Source organism: Carassius carassius, chromosome 4 (genome assembly GCF_963082965.1).
Source record: "Carassius carassius chromosome 4, fCarCar2.1, whole genome shotgun sequence".
NCBI lineage: Eukaryota > Metazoa > Chordata > Actinopteri > Cypriniformes > Cyprinidae > Carassius > Carassius carassius.
The window spans coordinates 3219267-3246853 of NC_081758.1; the positions used below are offsets into that span (position 1 = coordinate 3219267).

The following is a 27587-nucleotide window of genomic DNA, read 5'->3' on the forward strand; positions in this document are numbered from 1 at the left end:
GTCTTATGACTTCTGCTTCTGGCTGCATCAGCTGAGCTTGTTTTCTGTTGCAGTAAACCCTTCTGAAAAGCATTCAGAGGAGTATATTTCTCACCAGCTTTGGTTACACACTATTAGAGTGAGTGGTAAGCAGCATGGGCTGGTTTTGAGGGAGAGCTGATTAGAATGGTTTTGTGAAACATTCAATGACACAGTGATGCAGAAGGCTTCCAGTAGGTAGCTCAAACTAAATGTGCATTCCTGATATGTAGACCATCATTTGCTATAGTTTTAACATCAAATAAAAATCTATCTATGTACCTGTCCGTCTGCCATGTAATGATGTTTTGAGAGACAGCGAAATCTAAGTTAACTATTTGATCTAGATGAAGAACTAGAAGTAGTAAGAAAGTTTCCCTGATATGCCCACTTCTGGTCATTTATGTATTTTTTTTTATCGCCTTCTACTGTTCAAACGGGATGCATTTCCCATTTCCGACAGAAGATTGTGAAATATGTTTTCCTGACAGCTTAAAAAGCAAAGACAGAAATAAATGCATAGGTTAAGATATAAAAGATAGAAAGATATGTTCCCCATTTACAATTCAGTGGTTTGTATTGTAAAAGAGGTGACCTGAGGCCCATCTAATGATGAAATGAAGTAATACCATATGACCCTAATAACTGGGTTATGATGAGTAAAACTCCATTGGGACGGGTCTAATTTTTGAGAGAAATTTGTATTTCACTTACTCACATTGTGATAAGTCAAGTCTGTTTTATTTATTTATTTACTTTTTTTTTCACACATTCTCTGTACAAATTCCAGTAATTCCAAATTACTTATTGTTTTTTGTTTGTTTGATTTTTTTGGCTATCCCCTCTGAGAAATCTAATCTGTAATCTAATCTAATTTCATCTAAATGTGATCGTCTGTGATTAATGCAAGTATATTTTCAATCATCTTTTCCTCAAGTGTTTTGGCTTTCATGAACTACTGTAAATAATAATTTTCAACCTTCATTCTGAATTTACCCTTCACTGTTTAAATTCAATTACTTCTTTTTTTTCATCATATCATTGTATCCTTTTTTTTTGGCTGTGTACCTGAGCTCCCATTAAAGTCGGCATTAAATAAAAAATTTTGTTTACTTTACTAGCACACATTGCTAGCCTTGATGTAAACAATTAATCCGTGCAAGTTAATCCACTGAAAAAAAACAAAAAAAAACACGTTTTGTCTTCGTAATTTTTAATCAAAATATGAACATTTACTTCCACTCTGGAATGGCATTGCTTTTCTGATGACGTCAGTTTGATGGCTTGGGCAGAATATCTTTAAGCACAAACCTCCAATTGTTAGATTGCTATGAATGAGAGACAGGGAGGAGGAGCGCAAACATAAAACCATGCCCTCTATTCAGTATTCCGTTTCAGCTGGAAATACGTCACTACACTGAAACAAAGTTGGCAGCAACTTCCGGTTCACACGGACTTTAACAGTATCATTTATCTGCTTATCAATGATAACACCCAGGTTGCACAACTATGTTGTTGTGCAAGTTTAAAGATAAAGCACCTACTGTAACTAGTTGTCAGTATTAGCAATTCACAATGAAGAGCCAAAGACAGTCTGTCTTTATTGAGCTTGAGGACATTTTTAGACATCCCTACTCTCACGAAAAAGAAGTTTATTCAAGTGTGCTATTACTTCTTTTAAACTAAAATAGGAAAATATTCTTTATGTACTCCTCAGAAATATACTTAAAATGACATTTAAGTATACTTGACTTATACTTACAAAAATTCTATACTCCTAGAACCCTTGTTTCCATTATTATACGGTAGAGGTCGCTAGTACACATCTTCCGCACAGAATTTCCCCAAAAACACAAGTGAATAAGAAAAAAGAAACAACAGATACTAACACATGTAACACAATCATCTGACATGATACAGCATCAAAACTGTAACGTTATGGAATAAATGTTGACTGATGAAGAGGTAATAATTACACTCAAGCTTTGGGGGTGTTGATCGACACCATCTACGTTTTGATTATCATATTGAATCCAATTCAGTCTTTTTTCACTTCACTTCACTTCACTTCACTTCACTTCAGCTTTTTGTTCAAAATGTTATTTCTTTATTTTTTATGAAACTTACCCACATTGAAGTGTTCAAAAAAGGAATGCATGACGCAAGAATAATATATTTTCATTTACAAGCAGATACCCTGTTCTTTCTTTGGATTTTTTGTATGTTTAGATATTCATGTTACAAATGAATGGCTCTCTTGGTACTCTGATAGAGCACCTCATAGATGGAATGTTGCATCCAAAAACAATATGTTTGAGAGTCTTCAACTCGATCTGTGGAAATAACGCTAGAGCACTCTGGGGAAAGAACAGAGAACTCAATCTACATGAGAGGAGATTGAATTCAGAACTCTGAACTCAGAAAGAGAGTAGTGCACTCATAGGCGACCCTCTTTAGTAAAGGGGAGCGCTGCTAAACTACAATGAGAACGACCCAAATAGCCCCTCATGTTTGAGGGAAGCGATGCTTGAAGTATATAAATAAATATACACTGGCTGTGTGGAGCCCAAGCAACAAAGATCTAACCATCTCAAGAAAGGCAACGAAGCTGTGCGCGTAACCCTTACCGTGGGGAGCATCACCTGAGGCAGCATATACAAGAAGACTTCCGTAACTGCCACCTCCACTTCCAGCTTGAGGCATCAGCAACAACTAAGCGGCCAGGAAGCCCCTCAGACAACATAACATTAACTGGCCGAGAACATGAAATTGTTTGCAGTGCCGTGCCAGGCCTGATGATCAAGAAGGCTCCCGCAGAAACCTGTGATCTGGCCGCCTTATACCAGAAACATGAAGCCAGAATCAGGGCTATCATACCGGCCAGACATAATGCAGACGAGTGTTTAGTAAACACTTTAGTCGAGCATTGCAAAGAAACTCACAGAAGATTAGTACACTCATAACCACCAACAATTTGATACATATATAAGTATATACAGAATGGATCATACTGACCCACCCTGGTTCCTGCACTGGAGCCCCGCTCAAGGGGCGACTCCCTTTAGTCCGGACCATTAGTAAGTTGGTTACTATGAACATAGAACCAACCAAAACATTATAGGTCCAGCATAGGAGACTGTTTGCAAGTTCCCATCTAACCTTGGTCAGATGGAGAGCTGGTGGTTACAAGGGAATTAGGAAGGGGAGGAAAAGGGCAGATGTAAAACCCCAAAGAGAACAAGTAGATACAAAGTATCACCCTGATTCAGACGAGAACGCTGATGCCTCATCTGGATCGCATCCCTTAGGTCATGCCTACCTCCCCGTGACCCACAACTCCTCTTACTCCTACCCACAGACGGGGGAGGAGCATGAGTCGCGACACTAGCCTTCTGTGCCCGTTTCTAATCCTCGTATCAAGACGGACCAGGACCCCCATGTTGTTTGGGCTCAGACCTGGACCTATGTGGAACAAAGGATCTGAAAGCAGCAGAGCGCGCCTTTGTCTCCCTTAACTTCTCGATTACCGTCTCAACAGAAATACCGAAATGTTCGGAAGGCGAAACCTGAGCATCGAGAAGAAAGCCTTTTATTTTTTCACGATGTCTGCCAGGTTCATCCACAGATGTCTCTCCGTTACCACCATGGCTGCCTGCTTTGTAGCATGGAGTGAGATCTGTGGTGTGGCGCAGCTCGGCTACCTGATCAGGAAAAAGGCCCTCCCCTCTATCCAGGTCTCTTAGCAGATCAGTCTGATATGCTTGAAGCACCCCCTTCATGTGTAATGAAGTCACAGCCTGGCCTGCTGCCGCGTATGCCTTGCCACCTTGTTAGCGCACTTCCATGGCAAGTCCAACTTTGTCATGGCGTGATCCTTAACCTCTAACAGCTCTACATATGCAGGGCAGGAGAATTGAGAAGGCTCTGCCTCAGCTTCTTCACCATCCTCAAATATCTCCTGCTTTTCCTGGGTAAAACCCCAGCAGAGCACTAACCTCAGTATCAGAAAGTGTTAAAGATATAACATCATCCTCCTGAGTCTCTCTCTCGTCCGCCGCCGATGAGTGCGAAAGGGAAAGTCCCTCTCTAAACCACTCAGACAGATTCACCTGTAATTCTCAGGAGCTCATTCTCCACCATGCCTCAGCAGCACCGGATCCTGAACCACGGGAAGCAGATGGCTGCCTTTTTTTTTCTTTTTTTCCCCTTTTTTTCCCCTTTTTTCCCCCTTTTTTTCCTCAAAAAGAGAGACAAATGAGAGCGGAGCTTTTTCATTGAAAAAACGCTCACAATGGACGCAGATTGCCTCCTAAAAAACATTACGTGTGTGCTCTTCATCCAAACAAATGACGCAAAGATCATCTGCGTCATCGGGTGTCAAATAACGCTGACACAGATGCACACATTGTCTAAACGCTTGCTAGTAGTCGCCATGATAGACAGAGAAAGATCGCTCTTACCAGTTCTTTCAGATGCACACTTCAAACAGAACAGTCAGTGAAGACGAAGAGGAGAATGACGTGTTCTCCCGGTGCCTGTTTATAGTCGCACCAGTAGTGACGACCGAGGCTGACGCCGGCCAATAAGTTGGTGTTTTTTCAAGGTATGCTTCAGACATGGGTCACAACGAGGTGCCCCCCATAGCGCCCCCTAGAGGACACAGTTCGAGGTTCCCTTAAAAGGGAACTAACAATATGCTTAATTTACAATATGGAGCATTTGGGTCCTGTGAAACATGAGCGGCGATAAAAGAGCTCAAATCCTTGTAGAAGTTAAAATGGTGTAGCATTTTAGACACACAATTATTCATAATATTTTAAGGATAATCCAGCAAATCCCTTCACCCAAAAAAAGCAAACTATGTGTCTGTAGACCACATTGTAAAATGACGTTGAATCCTTGATAGCCTCATTCCCTGATTCTCTAACGGTTTCATTCATTCAGTCAAATTTGCCCTGCTCCCATGTATGTGTGATGTGTTAAGACAAGTAATGTGTTAGTGTTTAGGTAATAAAACTTTGCGGCACAAAATTACATGAGTTTCTGATTCTGTCACTGCATGTGGATACTGTCCATTTAACGATCCGATCTTGTTACATGCTCTAATGGACTAGTACTGTAAGAAAGATATTTTCTGTGGCCATGAAAATATAATTTCTTAGAGTTGATATGAAATTACACTGAACGTTTGCTAGACGAACATATTAGTTGAGGGTAATATTAATTCTGCTGCTGGCAGCTGGTATAATTGTAATTAATTATAATTCATTGTAATTATTTGTATACTGTGGCGAGTGGGGCGGGGCCGAGGGACGTGGGAACAAGGAGGGAGGCCGGCAATGATTGGGAAATCAGTGACACCTGCGATCCACTGCCGGTCTCGAGTCCCACGTAGGAGATGGAAGGATATAAAACTGGAGCGACGACAGTGAAGGACGAGAGAGAACCAGGCCTGGGCTTTTAGTTGTGTTTTGGTTTTTATTTGAGCACACCAGTCGTCCGTGAGGGGCTGGTGTGCTGTTTTGTGTTTATTTTGTTATTGAAGTTTCATGTTGATTGTCTGCCGGTTCCTGCCTCCTTCTTGCCGAAGATTACAAAGGTTGTAATTCATTACAGTGGTGCCGAAGCCCGGGAGAAGGAGGGACGCGCTGTTGAAGATCCCTTGCCGCTGTGGGGAATCCGCGGTGCCACAGAGCAGGCGAGGAGGATGCCGCCATGGACGCTCGAGGCGGTGGGCTGGAGCAAGTTGCCGGGGACGGGCGAGCTCGCTGCCGACCGCCCGCTATCTGGAGGGGTGGCTGCCGTCCGTGAGGGAGCGGACGAGTCGGCGCCGTTCGCCAGAGAGCCGGAGCCTGCTGCCGTCCGTCTGAACGGGGAGGTGCAGGGAACGGGGGACTCCTGCCGGCTGCCCAAAACCGGAGGAGCCGTCGCCGTCCACCGGGCGGCGGAGGAGTGTGGTGCCGTCCGCCGAGGGCCGTCCAGTGCCACCGCCAGGCACCGCGGAGGAGACCGCCCTGCCGGTGAAGGGCCGAGCAGCAGTGCGTCTGGGAACCGGAATTTTTTATTTTTTTTCTCCCCTCTCTCGTCTCTGTCGCTCCTCCTTCCATCTCCTTTTCTCTCGCCTCGTCTGTCCTACCCCCAGGTTCCCGCAGGTCCCCGTGAGCGGTCCCCCCCGGAGGGAGGGGGGGGGGGGAGTAGAGCGCAGTCTCGAGGGTACCCCTCGGCCTGCGAGGGGCGATGGGGGTATGTGGCGAGTGGGGCGGGGCCGAGGGACGTGGAACAAGGAGGGAGGCCGGCAATGATTGGGAAATCAGTGACACCTGCGACCCACTGCCGGTCTCGAGTCCCACGTAGGAGATGGAAGGATATAAAACTGGAGCGACGACAGTGAAGGACGAGAGAGGACCAGGCCTGGGCTTTTAGTTGTGTTTTGGTTTTTATTTGAGTGCACCAGTCGTCCGTGAGGGGCTGGTGCGCTGTTTTGTGTTTATTTTGTTATTAAAGTTTCATGTTGATTGTCCGCCGGTTCTCGCCTCCTGCTTGCCGAGGATTACAAAGGTTGTAATTCATTACATATACATTGCACTTTTTGCTATAAAGGCATGGCTGCTTCATCAAATGTGATTTTATGTCATGTTTATCTTTGTTTACATTATTGGTTATGACAATGGTAGGGTTAAGTGTATGTGCCACATTATTTTTAAATGCGATACAGCAGTAAGACTGAGGCCCATCTAATGTTTAAATGAAGTAATACCATATGACTCTTATAACTGGGTTATGATGAGTAAAACTCCATTGGGATGGGTCTAATTTTTGAGAGAAATTCTTTTTTCACCGATTCACATTGTGGTAAGTAAAGTCCGTTTTATTTATTTATTAATTTTTTTTTTTTTTTCTGTACAAATTCCAGAAATTCCAAATTACTTATATTTTTTGTTTGTTTGTTTGATTATTATTATTATTATAATTTTTATTTTTATTTTTTTGGCTGAGAAATCTAATTTCATCTAAATGTGAATGTCTGTGATTACTGCTAGTATATTTTCAAACCTCTTTTCCTAAAGTGTTTTGGATTTCATGCACTACTGTACATTATTATTTTCAACCTTCATTCTGAATTTACCCTTCACTGTCTAAATTCAATTACTTCTTTTTTTCCCCATCATATCATTGTATCCTTTTTTTATTTATTTATTTATTTTTCGGCTGTGTACCTGAGCTCCCATTAAAGTCAGCATGGAATCTAAATTTTATTTACGTTCCTAGCGCAAATTGCTAGCGCACATTGCTAGCCTTGATATAAACAATTAATCCGTGCAAGTTAATCCACTGAAAAAACACTGTTTGTCTTCGTAATCTTTAATCAAAATATAAACATTTACTTCTGCTCTGGAATGGCATTCCTTTTCTGATGACGTCAGTTTGATGGCTTGGGCAGAATATCTTTAAACAGAACCTCCAACTGTTAGATTGCTATGAGTGAGAGACAGGGAGAAGGAGCGCAAACATAAAACCATGCCCTCTATTCAGTATTCCGTTTCAGCTGGAAATGCATCACTACACTGAAATAAAGTTGGCAGCAACTTCCGGTTCACACGGACTTTAACAGCATCATTTATTTTCTTATCAATGATAACACCCAGGTTGCACAACTATGTTGTTGTGCAAGTTTAAAAATAAAGCACCCACAGTAACTAGTTGTCAGTATTAGCAATTCACAATGAAGAGCCAAAGACAGTCTGTCTTTATTGAGCTTGAGGACATTTTTAGACATCCCTACCCAGCCAGCAATGACATGTGGGGTCCAGATGAGGGCTTCATGGGCGGCAAATGTGGGCCCCATTATGGGCTTGCACCTGGGATCCACATTAGGGTAAGCCGTGGAAGCCCAGACATACTAAAAGTGGGACCTGTAAGGTTAATTGGGCAATTCATGTCAGACCCATTTGGGCCCCACTTGCCCAAATGGGTCTAAAGTGGGTTTGCACCCAGGATCCAGCCGTGGATGCCAAGTTGGGTTTTAAGTGGGACCTGTAAGGGTCTTATGTGGGTCTTAACTGGGTAATTCATGTCAGACCCATTTGGGCCCCACCTGTCTAAAGGGGTTTGAATTGGGCTTGCACCAGGATTCAACCGTGAATGCCCCTATGGGCTTAAAGTTGGCTCTGTAAGGATCTTTAAAACCGATACCGATATTTATTGATATTGAATTTTTAAGCCAATATCGGCCGGTAATATCGAGCACCCCTAGTTGTCTAAATATGTGTTTCTGCTCCAAGGGACAGGCGTCTGGGACTGGGCTATTATTTGAAGTGTTAAGGTAGGCCTGCAACCTTTCTGAGAGTCCACTAATCAGCATAATTCAACACAGCATAAACTTTGACCTATTTTGATGTTTTTTACATTTTTGGGAAGTTACATTTTTCATTTTCTGCACGACTAACAAAAAATGACTGATGGATTGTTTTGGCAAAATATCTACATGTATGCAATTTTTGTTCTTTGGTAACTAGCGTGACTTGAAATGTATTGTGTTACAATTACTCAATCTCAACATGCTTGATTAGCCTACATGTAGAGTTACTACAAGTTACAAAAATTTGTACAGTAAGTAATTACATAACTCAATAGGCCTACATAGTTACTTTGCGCCTCTACCATGCAGGACCCATGTGTTCCCAGTTCAAACCCAACTTAACACATAAATATGCCATGCAGGACCCATATATGTGTTCTTAGTTCAAACCCATGCCCAATTGGCCCATGCCTGTCCCTTATGGGGCCCATGTAATCAGCTCATATGGGCTTCCTATGTGGGACTCATACTACAAATCCTACATGGGACCCGCTGATTTCACCCAGCCAAAGCTCATGCCCACACAGTAACCATGGAACCCGTACTTAACCCATCTGGGCCCCACATGTCATTGCTGGCTGGGTAATTTCTTTTTCAAGGCAAGAGATTAGATTGCTGAAAAAAGCAGCAATCGTTTGACCCGACAGGAAGGTAAAGATATGTACAGTATGTCTGCATAACAGTGATAAGTGAATAGAAGAGAATAAAATAAGAAAACTTAGCTCAGCGTCATGAAGACATTCTGAGATGAATAGAGGACGAAATATAGCCAGCTGATGTGGATGCTTGAACCTCTTCTTGATATCCTGTTCCTTTACACAAGGAAGGCAGATTTTTTCTAAACTGTTCTTGGGGTAGTCATATTAGCACAACTTCAGTGATAATTTGTGGGCAAAGAGTATATGTCAATCAACTATGTAATAATACTGAATAGACCCTATATAGGAATGCCGTGATGGGCATCATATCCCTATAGGTAGACATCAGGTGAGCTTCACTCATGTGATTGTTGACACTATTGGTTAATGGTAGGGTTTAGTGTAGGTGCCACATTATTTTCAAATGCGATAGAGCATTAATATTTTAACGCCACTCACCTGAGATTTCATTTACAAACTGCCATGATATGTCAAATAGGAGTGCAACAATGAATCAATCCAACAGATTAAAAAAAATAATAATAATAATTCCTGTAGTATAAAGAGGCACCTTTATTGTGAATCTTTTTTTTTTTTTGCTTGAAGTTGAACACGTGTTTCAGATCCATGCTTTCGGTCTTAAAGTAAAGACAGACTAATAATCAATTTTAAAGTTCTGTACCTAAAAATTTCTTTTAGACCTACCAGTATAACCTGAAATGCACTTATTATTTTTTTTGTTTCTTTGTTCTGTTGAATTTACTTTCTATTTTTTTTTCTTGTAATTTGGTATATGTAGAAAATAATTCTTCTTCTGCAAATGCCTCAGACTGTGATGAATAGTAGCAGCTAAATCAAAGTATCAAATAAAAAAAATGAACAGCTACATTTTTGTAATTTCTTTGTCATACCCCCCCCCCCAATTAATATTTTCTTAAAAAAAAAAATTGTTTAGGCCTATATTTTTGTTGTTGTTGTGATCTTCCCATTTGGCGTAAAGGATGTGGAAATTTTATATAAATCTTCATTATATATTTTGGTTGCATTTGTGAGTAATAAAAATGTAGCTGGTTGTGTAAAATAGGTACATAATGTCTTAATATCGATATATTGTACAATATACTCCTGAATCAAATCGTAATCAGCAAAAGGTATCAGCAAATATCATATCGCTGGGTATGAGAATTGATATTATATTTTATCGTGACTATCTGTCTGATTTACACACCTAATGTCCAACAAACAGCAAAATAAAATGTTGCAAGATTCATGTTCATATGTTTAAATCAAACTGAATTGCTTTTAGTGCCACTTTGAAAATGCATTAACATTACACTGAAATGCATTTCTTCTTAACTACAGCAAATTACTGTATATTTTCTGCACTAATTCTACAATAGTTGTTCTGCAGTTACTGACTGTAATTAAGCAATTGTGATATTGTTAGAAAGACACTAGTAATGTAACGGTTTTGCAACACTGTGTTCTTCTGTTGGCAGATGTTCGAACCCAAACAGGATGAGCCATGTGACCTCAGGGGCCTGAGAATGACCTCTGAGGATGACTGTTCCCTGGGCAACCTGTCTGATGCATTAGTCACCGCTGCAAGCAGCCCTCAGTCCAGTAGTCTCATCCTGCTGGAGGATCTGTGCAGCCCTCTAGAGGAGAACAGCGGCCTGGTTCCACCAACACCTCCGCCCTCTACTGAGGGAGAAGATGGGAAAAGCACAGAGAGCAGCATGAATGAGTTGTGGAGGGAGGATGAAGACAAAGAGAAAGAGGAGGAGAGGGGGAATACTGAGCCAGTGACCGAAGCGAAGGAAGAGCAGGAGCTCTCGCAAGCACACGCGAGAGATAGTGAAGCTGAAAAACATCTGGTTGTTGATGAAGATAATGCTTCAGAGGCAGTGGACACGAACGCTCCACCTTCATCCTCTTCCTCATCATTTGTCATCCCTGAGTTGCGATTAGATCGGTCCTTCAGTACAGATGCCCTCTCCACCCCCGGAACTGATGAAGAGTATGAAGAAGATGAAGATGATGAGGAGGAGGAGGAGGATGAGGAGGACAGTGATGATAACTACCTGGAACGCAGTGACAGCAAACGGAGGAGCATGGTAGAGTCCACTTCCTGTGAAAAGCACTCAGGTGGACTCAGCGTGCAGAATTCCCTGCGCAGACGCACACATAGCGAGGGCAGTCTTCTCCAGGACCCTCGCACAACCTGCTTCGCATCTGACAATGCCATCAACTGTGTGGAGGTGACCGGGACACAGAAGGGAGGCTGGATGCTTCCGTCACCCAAAACCCTGAAGAAAGAGCTGACTAAGAATGGAGGGTCCATGCACCAGCTGTGTATGCTGTTCTCCGGAAGAAAAGTAAGTCCTTGTTCTTGCTCTGACAGTCAAACGGTGTAGGAATCATTTATTTTCGTCATGTTACTTGCTTTAGCTGATATATTACTGAGGCCAAGGCAAGCATCACTATTAAAAACTGCATTAACATTAAGGACCTTTCTAGGGACATTTAGGGAAAATAGAAATGTGTCCTTCACCATTTGCATTTTGGACACTTGCTAGTACTTGTCCAAATGGTCAGACAATGGTTGGATTCGGACCTTGGGACTGGGCTTTTTGAATTGATTAATTTTTTTACTTGGGCCAATGAAGCAAAGTAAAGTAAAGCAAAGGAACAAAAGCAAAGCAAAAGCCTGTTATGGCAGCAAGCTACGCATAGGTCTTCACAAAAGCACATGCACAGCACAAGACAGAGACAGAAATGTCCCATTAGCACTCACACGAAAGCCGATTTTTATCATTTGTATCCTCAGCATAAACTGCAGAACAAGGTAAGGGGTTTGGTCCAGTCACATCAGTTCATCCTGACACTTGCCTTCATAAACAGATTCTATTTCTGCACACAAGTAGAGAAAAACATTTGAATAGACTAAAAAGACTAGCAACAGGTGCTTAATTAAAGGTTAGGCAACTATGCAGCACTAACATCATACAGCACTTCAGTTATAGTTTTAAGTAATTTAACTCTTAAAGTAGTTTGTAGTAATGTCACGTGTAAACTGTAAATTCTACTGATATTTTAATGCACTATATTCCATAATTTGCTTCTAGATATTTGTTCATATGCACATAGGGATGCACTCTCAGTTTTGTCCACCAAGTGGCGTTCTGTCAATTCATTTAGTTCTCCAACCAGAGTGACAGTATTTGAAGATGTTAACTAGACAAACTGTTTTAAGAACACTCGCTTACATACATGTCTGTGAATACATGCTGGAATGATTGTTTTTGTAAATGTAAGTAAGTGTGAATTCTATTGCTCTAATTTAAATATAATCAGAAGCAAGGAAATACATAGCCAATAATTCACTGAAGACTGATACATTCCTGTAGTGCAAACCCAGTGAATTTGTGAATCAAGTGAAGTTGCCATCGATTAAAACAATCCTGCAAAAACATTCTATACTATTCACAGTGCAAAATATTTATCCCTTAATATCATGGTATGCATACATTGGTATTACCACCTCATATATCACTGTAACATGATTTTTCCACAACTATGTAAGTCTCTTAGAGAAGGCTTGTAGTCAATAGTGACATTAATGCTACATGATAGGAAACATGTTCAAATTATGCCCTCAACAAATGTTTTGTTGCTGTTTTTGATTAAAGACTAAATAATGACTCTGGACACTACAAGAAGATAAGGGTGCATGATGGGATGTCTGTGTTCTAGTAGTAACTAATGAAAAGTTTGAGACTGATTCAGTGTGAGAGAATGAGGTGAATGATTCAGAGTGAGTGAGTGAATCAGTGACTCACAAGTTCTTTTTTTTTTACATGGTGTGTTCAAAGAATCATTCCTTGATGCTCTTCTTTTTCTAAGGTCCATTGGCATGGTCTGTAGCAGCCTGCTTAAAACAAATGAGCTCTTTCACTTCTGTCTGTGAATGTCTTCCTTTTATTAATTTCACATATATTGACTCCACAACATATTTAAAAACCGAAAACAAGCAAATAACTAGCAATGTTTTAGTTATATTTATATTCAATTGTATTATTAGATGTTTTGATAGTATAAAAATACTATACTGTTAATTTGTATCTGTATTTTGCAGATATTGTGAAACAATACAAAAAAATTAAAATAATAATAATCTACTTATGATTATGATCTGTCCAGCTCTTGTGATGAAGGGAACTATATAATAATTTTAACTATAATTACCAATAATTTTAAACAATACCAGCGCATTTCAGCCTAAGAGCCTTCTGCAGGACATTCAACACACATAATACATAAACATTTAAAAACACATCTCCATATCGGATTACTAATTCACATTCGTCTTCCATTAATAAATGATCATTAGTAAGGTGCTCCATCACCTACAGCTTGTATAAACTTCTACTGCTCGTGTTTTCACACTACATGAAATTACTTCAAATCCTTTATAACCTTCATTGTTTATGCAGGCTGTCTGTCACATACAGTTCAAAATACTAAGCTTAGCTTTTAAGGCCTTCCATTGATTAGTACTGCCATATTTAACTGCATCAATCTCTCCTTACAGGATGTTCCTATTTGCACCCTTAGATCCAGTGCTGCAAACTTGCTTACTGTTCCTTAGTTTAAACTGTGTTCAGATTGTTCTTAAGGGGGAAATCACCCCCCATTTAAACCTGCCTATTAAAATAAAGTCACATCAAAATGAGCTTTTTTTTGTTACTACTAACTGTTGTTCGGGTAATTCAATCATTTGTAGTTCAGTCACTCAATTCTTTTTCAGAAACTGGTGCCACCTCCATGACATTGCCGGCATTGCCTCTGAAAAAACTTGTCTTATATGCATCCAAAAATAGCTCAGACACCTCATTGTGAAGGACAAACTCTTGAATAATGCAGCGTAATGTGGCTTGTAACTCACTTCTACACATCGCCACCTTTATAGTTCACTTAAGGAAATGTGAAACAAAAGCTATAAATCCAGCACTCCAGTGATGATAGTCAGTTCGCACCCCGTTTCTTTCGGCCTGTGTCTGGTGCATAATGAGACTATAAATATCCTGAATGGGCACATGATCCTGTGTCCGTATGCGCATGCATTTGGAGAAAATTACTGCATTCCTAGGAGAACTGCAGTAGGGAGAAAGGACAAACAATCATTGTGTCTGAAATCTGCAAGGCAGACAGAAATTAATACTTTTTTTTTCTTTTCTTTTTTTATCAAAGATGCATTAAACTGATTGAAAGTGACCAAAAATACATGTATTATGTTCCAAGGATTTCCATTTGAAATAAATGCTTTGAACTTTCTATTTTTAAAGATTCCTGAAAAAAAAATGGCACATTAAGCAACACAAATGTTTCTATCAATACTGACAAAAGTGATGTTTTTTGATCAGCAGTTCAGCCAATCTTTTTATTAGATTGATTTCTGAAGATCATGTGACACTGAAGACTGGAGTAATGATGCTGAAAATACAGCTTTGATCACAGGAATAGGTTACTTACATAAATTATATTTAAATGAAAATCTCATCTTAAATTCTAAAATTAATTTACATCATTACTGTGTTTAGTTTCTTTTTTTATCAAATAAATGCATCCTTAAAAACAATAAAAAATCATACCAACCCATACTTTTGAGCAGTGGATACTGTTTATACAGTAATCACATATGATGCAGGACACAGTTTCTTTCTGTTTTCTCTTTTTCACAATGTGGATTTCTTAAAGATACCAAGAATGATACCAAGATGGCGCTGCACATGGCTGCTTCAGTGCTTGGCTCTCCAGTGTTTGTACTGTTTTTGTTCGTTTTTCCTGTTTTTTGTTTAACAAACACGATCAGTTTCACCAGGGATGAACTGCTGAACATTCGGCAGAACACACCACATTATATTTTTCCGGATTTCTATTATACAGACGTTTTACTGAACATTGTTATCGGAGGAGCAGCGGCGCTGATCAAGCGCTTCAGGACGCGCAGACGGGGAAAGCGAGCGGGAGCGCTCATCAGACTCAGGAAGCGCGGATTTCGAACGCCGTTGCCTAGCATCCATCTCGCAAATCTCCGCTCTCTACCCAACAAAACGGACGAACTCCTTCTGCTCTCTCGGACAAATAAGGATTTCTCTCACTCTGCTGCTCTGTGTTTTACGGAAACCTGGCTGAATGACGCCATACCGGACAGCGCGCTCCATCTGCCGGGCTTTCAGCTGTTTAGAGCGGATCGCGACGCAGAATCAACGGGGAAATCGCGCGGCGGCGGGACATGCTTTTACATCAATGAACGGTGGTGTACAGATGTAACTGTGTTAAAGAAGATGTGCTGTCCTGATCTAGAAACGCAGTTTATCAACTGCAAGCTGTTCTATTCGCCACGGGAGTTTCACTCGTTCATTCTGGTTAGTGTTTACATTCCACCTCAAGCGCATGTGAGCTCAGCTTTACAGAAACTCGCTGATCAGATCACAGACACAGAACAACAACACCCGGACTCTGTTTTAATCATTCTTGGGGACTTTAATAAAGCCAATCTCTCCCGTGAACTGCCAAAATACAGACAGCATGTTACCTGTCCCACCAGAGACAGTAATATACTGGATCACTGTTACACCACAATAAAGGATGCATATCACTCTGTTCCACGAGCAGCTTTGGGACGTTCTGATCACTGTCTGGTTCATCTTATACCGACCTACAAGCAGAAACTTAAATCTGCTAAACCTGTAGTAAAGACTGTGAAGAGATGGACCAGCGAAACAGAGCAGGATTTACAATCTTGTTTTGACATCACAGACTGGAGCGTTGTTGAAGCTGCTACCACCGATCTGGACGAACTCACAGAGACTGTAACATCCTATATTAGTTTCTGTGAGGATATATGCATTCCTACCAGGACTTATTTAACATTCAACAATGATAAGCCATGGTTTACAGTAAAACTCAGACACCTTCGTCAGGCCAAAGAGGATGCCTACAGAAATGGGGACAGGGTCTTGTACAATCAGGCCAGGAACACACTGAACAAAGAGATTAGAGCGCTAAAAAGTTGGAAGACCAGTTTACTTCCAACGACTCTACTTCAGTTTGGAGAGGACTGAGAGCCATCACAAACTACAAGACACCATCCCCTTGCACTGAGGCTAATCAACGACTTGCTAACGACCTGAATGAGTTTTATTGTAGATTTGAAACCCCCAACACCCACTCTGACCATCTCCCTACACAACCATTAACACCTCCTGCAATCCCCCTCTCCATACCTCCTGCTCTTCAAATCTGTGAAGATGATGTGCGCCAGATCTTCAAGAAGAACAAAAGAAGAAAAGCACCAGGCCCAGATGGCGTTACACCAGCCTGTCTGAAAATCTGTGCTGACCAGCTGGCCCCCATCTTTTCACAGATCTTCAACAGATCTCTGGAGTTGTGTGAAGTGCCTTCCTGCTTCAAACGCTCCACCATAATCCCCATTCCAAAGAAACCCAAGATAACAGGACTTAACGACTACAGACCTGTGGCTCTAACGTCTGTCGTCATGAAGTCGTTTGAAAAACTGGTTCTGGCTTATCTGAAGGACATCACTGGACCCTTACTGGACCCCCTGCAGTTTGCGTACCGAGCAAACAGGTCCGTGGATGATGCAATCAACATGGCATTGCACTTCATCCTGCAACATCTGGACAAAACAGGGACTTATGTGAGGATCCTGTTTGTGGACTTTAGTTCGGCTTTCAACACCATCATCCCAACAACCCTCCAGACCAAACTGATCCAGCTCTCTGTTCCTAGCTCTATCTGTCAGTGGATCACCAGCTTTCTGACAGATAGGCAACAGTTAGTGAGACTGGGGAAATTCATGTCAAACAGCTGCTCCACCAACACTGGTGCCCCTCAGGGATGTGTTCTCTCCCCTCTGCTCTTCTCCCTGTACACCAACGACTGCACCTCTAAAGACCCCTCTGTCAAGCTCCTGAAGTTTGCAGACGACACTACAGTCATCGGCCTCATCCAGGACGGTGACGAGTCTGCTTACAGACAGGAGGTTGAGCAGCTGGCTGTCTGGTGCAGTCTTAACAACCTGGAGCTGAACACGCTCAAAACAGTGGAGATGATTGTGGACTTTAGGAGAAACCCCCCTGCACTTTCCCCACTCACCATCATGAACAGCACTGTGGCTGCAGTGGAGTCATTCAGATTCCTGGGAACCACCATCTCTCAGGACCTGAAGTGGGACAATCACATTGGCTCCATTGTGAAAAAAGCCCAACAAAGGTTGTACTTCCTTCGCCAGCTGAGGAAGTTTAACCTGCCACAGGAGCTGCTGAAACAGTTCTACTCAGCCGTCATTGAGTCAGTCCTGTGTACTTCAATTACTGTCTGGTTTGGTTCAGCTACAAAATCAGATATCAGAAGACTACAGAGAACTGTTCGGACTGCTGAAAGGATTATTGGTGCTCCCCTGCCCACCCTCCAAGAACTGTACACATCCAGAGTGAGGAAAAGGACTCAGAAAATCACTCTGGATCCCTTACATCCAAGTCACCCCATCTTTGAACTTTTGCCATCTGGCCGGCGCCTCAGAGCCACAAATACAAGAACAGCAAGGCACAAGAATAGTTTCTTCCCCCAGGAAATCTACCTCATGAACAGTTAAATGTTTCCCACTTAAACTTATGCTTATGCAAAAATGTGCAATATCCTTATATTTATTTGTAACCCCTCCATCCTAGAACATTCCTGCATCTCACTCAATCCTATTCCATTATCATTTATAGCACAATTGTTTATACACTTATTTATTTGCCAATTTGTAAATCTCCTGTAAATTTTTTTTTTTTTCTGTGTGTTGTTGTCTCTGTTTACTGGAAGCTTATGTCACTAAAACAAATTCCTTGTATGCGCAAGCATACTTGGCAATAAAGCTCTTTCTGATTCTGATTCTGATTAAAGATTATTTACTTGGTCAGTAGAATGATGTGACTTTGCCCGTTCTTTCCTAGTAGCTGTAAGTTTTCATAATGACCTAGAGAGCCAGACTTTACACGAGGGAAAAGCTGACGAATCTCTGACAGTGCGTTACAGCCAGTGCCTGGAAATCCTCAAGGAGTTGCGTAGGACATTTTTGCCATGTAGGAGCAGAGGAGACGATGCCTAAAGAACAGGAGCTATCGATCATATCTGGCAGACTTGTCATGGGTAATGTGAGATCACTAGTGAAAAAGATGGGAGAGTACTGTAACATCACTTACTAAAAGTAATAGGATATTTTGTGAGGGTTGTGTCATGTTCAACTGAAGATTTCGGCATGTACATGTGCACAGGGATCGCATCAACAAGGCCAAAGGAAAAGAAGGGGGTGTTTTATTTTAGACTGTGCAAGTACAGTAAATAAACAGATTTTTCAACCCTGGACACATTACTGTTAAAGAGCTTGTGTGCAGCCCTGACATCGACTTCAAAATCTAGCTGCCTGCATTAGTCTTCAGATGACTCAGCTTTTGTGGGTTGTATTCAGTGGCGGACTGGGACAGTAAATCAGGCCGGGAATTTGACACCACCCCAGGCCACCTCCGTTGCTGCAGTCACCACCACGCAATTCATGTGTCCACCAGACTGATAAACTCTTTGGCTCTTTCAGTTGTTTGAATTGGGTTACACTTAAAAAAATAAATCAAAATCCTTAGACTTTGGACGGGCAAAATAATCAAGTGAAGTATCAAGCCATTCACTGTCTCTATCATCTTTCTCTCTCACTCTGCCAATTAAGTTTCTCTGCAATATGAAATAAGCACTTTCAATAATCTATATTAATTATGCAGACATCAATTGTATGTCCCAATGATCACAGTCCTACTACTGATGACCTTATAAATCATAAAAGTACATATTTTTAAGAGTATAGCCAGCATGTTTAGTTTTGATTATAGCTTAAACTTTACCTAAAGGTTCCTGCTTTGACTCAAAACCTGAACTGTCCACCCTCTCTTGTTCAAAGCAGGAGCACTTGCAGCACTAGTGCTACTCTTGCTTCCTTCGTCACCTTCAAAATAAATAAGCATTGTACACTAGGCTACATATTGTACGCTAGAAATGGAAAATCTACATTTCTGGTCAATTTTGGCACAAAAAAAAATACTGTATCCCCATATGTGAAACAGTGTGCTAGTTTGTCATTAAGATGCTCTTTTAAAACATCTATCATCATATACATTTGTAATATATATATATATATTACAATTTGTTTTTAATAGATTTTATCTATTGTAAGTCGCTTTGAATGAAAGCGTCCATCTGCCAAATTATTATGTAAATATTAGGGTGGAACAGTTCAACTTTTTCACAATTCGGTTTGTTTCACGGTTTTAGAGTCACGGTTTCGGTACCGTTGTATGTGCTATGTTTATGGAAAAACTATACTTTACATATATATATATATATATATATATTATTAAGAATATTCTAACAACAAACAACAGCACAAATAAATACAATAGAGTAAAGATTAAAAAAAAAATAAACTGACTTTCAGGTTTTTTTTTTTTTGGTAGGTCTTGCATTAGTTTTTAGGTACAGAAATTGAATAAAGTAATCTTATGTAAAACTGCATAGCATTTTGTACTATAAATGAAAGATAATTCTAGTAGATAGTTACAAAAGCTTTTTAATCAGGAGCAGTGAGTGATTTCTTTGTTGCTGCTGTTCGATTAATATAAAGACTGTCACTTTAAGAGAATGCACTGATACAGTGTTCGTATTGGTATTGAATGCGAGTGAATGATTTGTCAGGGATGGCCAGTCCACCCCTGGTTGTATTAACAGTAGATTGGAGTGCAGTGGATGGTTTTGTAGCATGTTTTGAGCTAAGACAAAAGACTGTTAGCTTAACATCACAAAAACAAAAAAAAAACTAAAGCGGGCCCGAAGATAAGCATACGTCATCCACACTGACATTAAACTGAGCTGGGTTACAAATACAGAACTATACTCACCTAAATGATTATTAGGAACACCTGTTCAATTTCTCATTAATGCAATTATCTAATCAACCAATCACATGGCAGTTGCTTCAATGCATTTAGGGGTGTGGTCCTGGTCAAGACAATCTCCTGAACTCCAAACTGAATGTCAGAATGGGCAAGAAAGGTGATTTCACTAGTTCACGCTTACATATAATTAGCTGAGGTATGGTATGCGTATTTGGCATGCTGTCTGGGGAAGGGCTCCGAGCTCGGGAATGGCCCGAACCTAGAGTACCCCCCCTTCCCTGTCTATTTATAAAGCGAACTTAAAGTGAGGAGATGGGGTGGAGGAGGGATGCTGATAAACCGTCAATGGATAGAGGGAAGTCAGCGATATTTATACTATGGGATTGATTACTTGATTATGGTCCACCTGTGTTGATTAGGCTAAGTATCTGACGCGCTCCTCCCGAATCTTATTAATAAAATTTCATTTCACTAGTTCACGCTTACATATAATTAGCTGAGGTACGGTATGCGTATTTGGCGTGCTGTCCGGGGAAGGGCTCCGAGCTCGGGAATGGCCCGAACCTAGAGTACCCTCCAAAAAAGCAAATGTACAAGAGGACAGCCGCCAGTTTAAAGAATGTCCCCCCTAAAAAGCATAGAGTACTGGCGGGGGCTGATTTGGTTTCCTGAGAAGTCGTCTCGTTGGCGGGCTGGAAGGGCCTACGTACTCCACAGGGAGCGACCTGGGCATTGGGAGAGTAGGCCCTACCGGCTGCAGCTAGTGAACTACGTAGTTGTTGGCGCCCGGTCGGTAGCCGATGCTCAACTGGAGCTTGTGGCGTTGGAACGGTGAGCCCTACCGGCCGATGAGGAGGAGCAGCGTGGTTGTGGTGCCCGACCGGGAGGACCCGAGTTGCCTCGACCGGAATAGGTCACGGTGTCGGCGTACGGGCCCTACTGGCTGATAGCCCCTGCTATTCAGTGGGCGAAGGGCCTAAAGCTGACCGAGAGGGCCCATGAAGCCTCCGACAGGAGATTGAGACTCAGAATGACGGACGTCTGGGTCCTCTCGGTTTGGCAGATAAAAAGCTTTGGGCTGGCCGACAAGGAGGACTCTGGCGACATCCGAAGGGAGATCCCGACTCACGGCATCGGATGGATTAGACTCACTTGCGGCCGGCAAGCATAGGCCCGACCGGGAGAACTCTCACCAGACGTCTGAAGGGAGCACACGCATCAGACGGGTAAGCCTCGCCGGACGGGGAAAGTGGAAAGGAAAACCCGACTGGGAGGACTCTCGCGGCATCCGATGGGGCATTAAACTCAGGACATCGAACGGGTAAGCCTCGCCAGGTGGGGTTAAAAGATGTGAGGGTAGCTGAGAGTTGTTGGGTTTTTTTTTTTTTTTTGCTGGATTTGGCGAGAGGACGAGACTCGTAGCGCCGGACGGTTAAGCCTCGCCTATCGTCAAATGGAAAGGGAAGTTGCGTGGCCGAGAGACTGTTACCGACGTCCGAAGGGAGCACACACATCGAACGGGTAAGCCTCGCCGACCGTAGAATGGAAACGTAAAGCAAGTCTGTCCAGGAGGCTCTCGCCGGCGTCCTAAGGGGGCACGCGCATCGAACGGGTAAGCCTCGCTGACCATAGAAAAGGAAAAGGTAAGGTTGTCTAACCGTGAGGCTCTCGCCGGCGTCCGAAGGGAGCACACGCATCGAACGGGTAAGCCTCTCCGGATGTGTGACAGAAAAGGTAACGATAGGTGGCCAGGAGGCTCTTGCCAGCATCCAACGGGGACTTCCTGTTCCCCAAAAACAACTGGGTGAGCCTCGCAGGCCGTAGGATGGAAAAGGTAAGTTAGTGTGGTCGTTAGGCTGTCGTCGGCGTCTTATGGGAGTTTGCTACTCACGGCAAGAGACGGGTAAGCCTTGACGACCGTAGGAAGGAGGGAGGGTTTATTTGTGTGTTTGGTACCTGCGGCATCGAACGGCTTGCTTGTAGGTTTTGTAACCTAAACCACGTTGAATGGTCGTGGTTGGCTGGCCAGGAGGCTCTCGCCAGCGTCCGATGGGAGCACTCTCATCGAACGGGTGAGCCTCGCTGGCCAAGGATGGAAAGGTTGTCCAGCCGGGAGGCTCTTACCTTCGGCCGACAGGAGCTTAGCTCCCGGAATCGAACGGTTAAGCCTCGCTGGCCAAAGGACGGAAAAGGTTGTCCAGCCAGGAGGCTCTTACCTTCGGCCGACAGGAGCTTAGCTCCCGGAATCGAACGGTTAAGCCTCGCTGGCCAAAGGACGGAAAAGGTAAGGTTGTCTAGCCGGGAAGCTCTAACCTACGTCCAATGGGAGCCTTAACTCCATGCATTGGATGGGTAAACCTCTCCGTACGTAAGACAGAATGGCAAAAGGGTAGCATCTGGTGTTAATCTGGCTTTTTAATCGGGTAAGCTTCGCTGGTGGTCGGATGGAAAGTCCAAGATTGCTATTGCTATATATAAAAAATATATTTTTCGGACGTACTGATAAACTGGCATTAAATATAAAATACTATATTTAAAACTGCTAGTTCATGTAGTCGGCACTACTGTCATCTCGCTTGTCCTGTTTTTTTTTTGTTTTTTTTTTTGTTTTTTTTTAACTATAGTAGATTCCATTTAAAGTCCAACGATTTAACCCTAATATGGACGTAAACAAATGCCTTAAATATAAGGTATTCAAAAACCGGTAAGTTCATATATTTGGAGTGAGTTCGGTTGAAATGATGCCTTGGTCATACGCGCTCCGGACCACATGCCTCATGATGGGACCGACGCGCTGCCCCTGAGACCAGAATGAGATGCATTCTAATGTAACTGTGGCATTAAACTCCGTTAGTGAGAGCTCCTTTAAAATATGGCACGTATCGGATTTACCTGTTAAAGTACGATGGAATACCTTATATCTGCAAACGATGCATGTCTATTTGTGGATGGAGACTTCTTTGCCACCTGCAGGCTCACGTCATCCTTTGAGAGCACGGGCGAGCGTGCAGTGCTGAGATGGGATAACGGAGCGGTTTAATAGCCGAATTATGGTAGGCCGCCTAATAATTATAATAAAAAACGTTGATTGGAGAATGGGCCTAATATCGTCTTGGCTATTGTCGATAGATGATGCTGTCACCGCAACCTAGGATGCATGGCATACCTATAAGCGGAATTTTTTATTTATTTTTTTCCGTGTGAACAGACGCTGCTGTGGCAGTGGGGAGATACGGGAAAGGCTCCTGCAGGAGCAGACACTTCTGCGGCAGTGAGGAGGTATAGGAAAGGCTCCTGCAGGAGCAGACACTGCTGCGGCAGTGAGAAGGTACAGGAAAGGCTCCTGCGGGAGCAGACACTACTGCGGCAGTGGGGAGGTATAGGAAGGGCTCCTGCGGGAGCAGACACTGCTGCGGCAGTGAGGAGGTATAGGAAAGGCTCCTGCGGGAGCAGACACTGCTGCGGCAGTGGGGAGATACGGGAAAGGCTCCTGCGGGAGCAGACACTACTGCGGCAGTGAGGAGGTATGTGCAAGGCTACTTGCTTCGGCTGCTGTAGATGTTGGCTGTGGGAAGAGTAAAAAAGGGTTAGTAACATTTGATGGGGCAAGCTAAAAATGAATGGGTAGCCTACTGTGTCACCAGCTCAGCAATTGGTTGCCTGATTTGACAATTCCTCAAGCCTTGTCCACGTTATTAGGTTCCTGTTGGAAAAGCATCTTTCCTCTCGTTTGGCCTTCTGGCTCTTTAGACGGTCTCCCGAGCGGATACGTTTGGAATGCTGTTTTCACGTTGTAGTATGGACTGTGGAAACAGAGGCTTTTGGAAACGATGAAGCATGTTTAGTCTTGTAAGACGTTGTACCGAAAGACATGATTACAGCAGTAAAGTTAACCCCTTACCAGTCACCCCCCATTTTTGGCATGGAGACAGAAATGACATACCCAAAATAAAGATGTTTCTGCTCATGATTCTTTCTGACTAGATCCGTGATCAACATTTGTCCACGAGCTAACACTTCGACGTGTACCGTTCAGGAATAGGAATCGTTTTCCTGGCATAATTACTGAATAACTGTCACTGAAATGATGTTTTATCGAAATATTGGTCAATTGGCTTTCAATTGATGCAGGGTTTATCCAGATCAAGTAAGAGAGTGATGTTTAACGTGCTGTGAAAATGAACGATAATAAACTTGGGCCGTTGGCGATGCTTGCAAGCAAATGGGTTAATGGCAGTTATGTGCTATTCGCTTCCAAGTGGTTTCTAAAGATGTTTACTTGCCAGTTTTTTCGTATTACGGTCCTTAAAGTCCCTGTGAAACGGAAGTTGCAAACGACTTTTCTCCAGTGTTGTGACGTTTTTCCGAGAGAAACAGAATAATAAATGAGGAAAGTAGTGGGCGTGGCTTATTTTCCAACTAGCACCTGATTGGATCTAGATAAGTAGGTGTTTAATTCAAAAAATGGAGGCAGATCTAAATGCAAGTTTACAATCGGTTGTTGAGGATTACTCGCCACCTGAATCACCGCAATTTAGTTTTCAGCAGGAAAAGGAGGAAGATGAGAACAGGAACACACGGAGGATAATTTACAAAAATGCACCTCCTTGCCATCTCTCCTTTCACGCGCTGTCAATGCTCGCCACACACAGGCAGCCTGTCTACTGTCAGTGTCAGTTTGATGGGCGTGGTTACGGATTAAGCAGACACCAAATTCCTTAAGCCTACGTCATCGGTGAAGGTCCTCCAATGCAGAGGGGAGGGGCATTTTCAGATTTTGAATAAAGATTATGAAGGCAAACTTTTTTTTTTTTTTTTTTTGAGTGGATTGGCTCGCATGGATGAATTGTTCAGCACAAAATTATCAATTTAGGCGAACAAAGTATATATCGTCAATTTTGATTTCATGTGGACTGTAAAAGGCGACAGTTATTTTATTCACACTTGCTATCCTGCGTTGAAACACTATGGCGGATGCGTTTTAGATGAATTTTGAGTGATCACACCGGTGAATGGTGAAATAGGTCCCTAAATTATTTGGTCTTACCAGAAAACTTGCATAGAAATTAAAATTTAAAATTAAATTAAGCAGTCTGTATCATTTCCGTGAGGTTTAAACGTGCGCGGTAAGGCGAATGTAATACCTTTGCTTCGTGGTTAAAAGTGGCATCATCATCCGACGGAACGTTTGTATCTGTAGTCCAAACCTATGCGCAATCCACACTCCAGATCAGCAGGTGGAGATAATGCACCTTTACGCTGGTTTGCCAAAACCGCCATAAAGAACCTGTTTTTAGCGTCTTCGCCTGAAAATGTATTGGTTAACGTTGCGTGGTCTGCGCCGCTAGAGGAAGCGGCCTCAAACTGCCACTCGGCCGGAACGCCGGGGTGAAAGGCTGAGCCGCGGTGAGAACTGGGGTTCGACCCGGGCTGGTTGGGTTCTTTCTGCTGCAATCCAGCGCTCGGGGAGAGCTCGGTCTCGGGCGGCACGATCGTTGTGTCAAGCAAGGCGAGCTCGGAGCTTGCACGGTCTATTGGCCACGACGTGTGGCTTGGCGATGAGAGCAGCTGTCACGATGATGCTTAATGCTGCTCAACGCCCGTGTTTGGCTGGGTAGAAATGATCTCGGGTCCGGCAAAAGCAGCAGGTCTTATAAATCTCCTGTGTAGCTCTCTTCGTTGGTACGAAAATTGGGTCTGTGGTAAGGTGACAGACGAAGCGAACCAGCATGCTGATAAACCGTCAATGGATAGAGGGAAGTCAGCGATATTTATACTATGGGATTGATTACTTGATTATGGTCCACCTGTGTTGATTAGGCTAAGTATCTGATGCGCTCCTCCCGAATCTTATTAATAAAATTTCATTTAAGCAATTTTGAGTGTGTGCCAGACGGGCCAGTCTGTGTATTTCACAATCTGTTCAGTTACTGGGATTTTCACACACAACCATTTCTAAGGTTTACAAAGAATGGTGTGAAAAGGGAAAAACATCCAGTATGCGCCAGTCCTGTGGGCAAAAATGCCTTGTTGATGCTAGAGGTCAGAGGCGAATGGGCCGACTGATTCAAGCAGATAGAAGAGCAACTTTGACTGAAACAACCACTCGTTACAACCGGGGTATGCAGCAAAGCATTTGTGAAGCCACAACACGCACAACCTTGAGGCGGATGGGCTACAACGGCAGAAGACCCCACCGGGTACCACTCATCTCCACTACAAATAGGAAAAAGAGGCTACAATTTGCACGAGCTCACCAAAATTGGACAATTGAAGACTGGAAAAAGGTTGCCTGGTCTGATGAGTCTCGATTTCTGTTGAGACATTCAGATGGTAGAGTCAGAATTTGGCTTAAACAGAATGAGAACATGGATACATCATGCCTTGTTACCACTGTGCAGGCTGGTGGTGGTGGTGTTATGGTGTAGGGGATGTTTTCTTGGCACACTTTAGGCCCCTTAGTGCCAATTGGGCATCGTTTAAATGCCACGGCCTACCTGAGCATTGTTTCTGACCATGTCCATCCCTTTATGACCACCATGTACCCATCCTCTGATGGCTACTTCCAGCAGGACAATGCACCATTTCACAAAGCTCGAATCAATTCAAATTGGTTTCTTGAACAATGAGTTCACTGTACTAAAATGGCCCCCACAGTCACCAGATCTCAACCCAATAGAGCATCTTTGGGATGTGGTGGAACGGGAGCTTCGTGCCCTGGATGTGCATCCCACAAATCTCCATCAACTGCAAGATGCTATCCTCTCAATATGGGCCAACATTTCTAAAGAATGCTTTCAGCACCTTGTTGAATCAATGCCACGTAGAATTAAGGCAGTTCTGAAGGTGAAGGGGGTCAAACACAGTATTAGTATGGTGTTGCTAATAATCCTTTAGGTGAGTGTATTTGCACTGAAAACAGTGAAGCGGCTGTGTTATTTTCATTTGGTGATAAAACTCTACTGTCAGGGTTCCTAAAGACATGAAGGCAGTTATTTTTGTGCTTGACCATATTAGTAGTTTTCCTTTCAGATGCAATGATTATGGGAGGAGAATTTAAATCCCTGATAGCACTCATACATCATGGAGACGTCTATCTGATGTCTGCATTTACATTTGCAAGACTATTTTTAGAGTGTTTTCTCATCTGCAATAGATCTATAGGACGTTTCCTATAGGCGTGTTACTTAACTGGATTCATGTGGATCCAAACGTTTAAAAGTATCAAGTACCTGACATATTAAACACCAACTGTGACTCTTTCAACATTCAATATGGTTAATGAAAAAAGATAGACTCGGATGCAATAACTATATATATGTATATATCTCTTTGCTGAGAGTGCTATTTCTTACAAACATGCAAAGAAAGAGAGAGAAAGCCAGAGAGTCTACATGCTTCATGTAACCCATATTCTTTGTTGTATTTTCCTGTCAAAATAGAGTTAATTTGGAATTCTTTAGCTTTTAAGAAGAACTATGTAACGCACGCCCTTGTCGGAAGAGGTTACATTTATTAAATGTGGTTAAATTACACTGTGTGAGGTAAAATAAGTGC

General features: G+C 42.6%; 1 protein-coding gene across 1 annotated transcript in view; it reads left to right on the plus strand.

Moving 5' to 3' along the window:
* Nucleotides 1–10512: 10512 nt before the first annotated feature.
* Nucleotides 10513–27587, plus strand: part of LOC132132719 (regulator of G-protein signaling 3-like) — a 69424-nt gene continuing 52349 nt past the window's right edge. Inside the window, exon 1 of the mRNA XM_059545218.1 lies at nucleotides 10513–11393. Within this exon, the coding sequence (XP_059401201.1) occupies nucleotides 10515–11393 (879 nt within the window). The 5' untranslated portion in view covers nucleotides 10513–10514. The remainder of the gene's footprint in view (nucleotides 11394–27587) is intronic.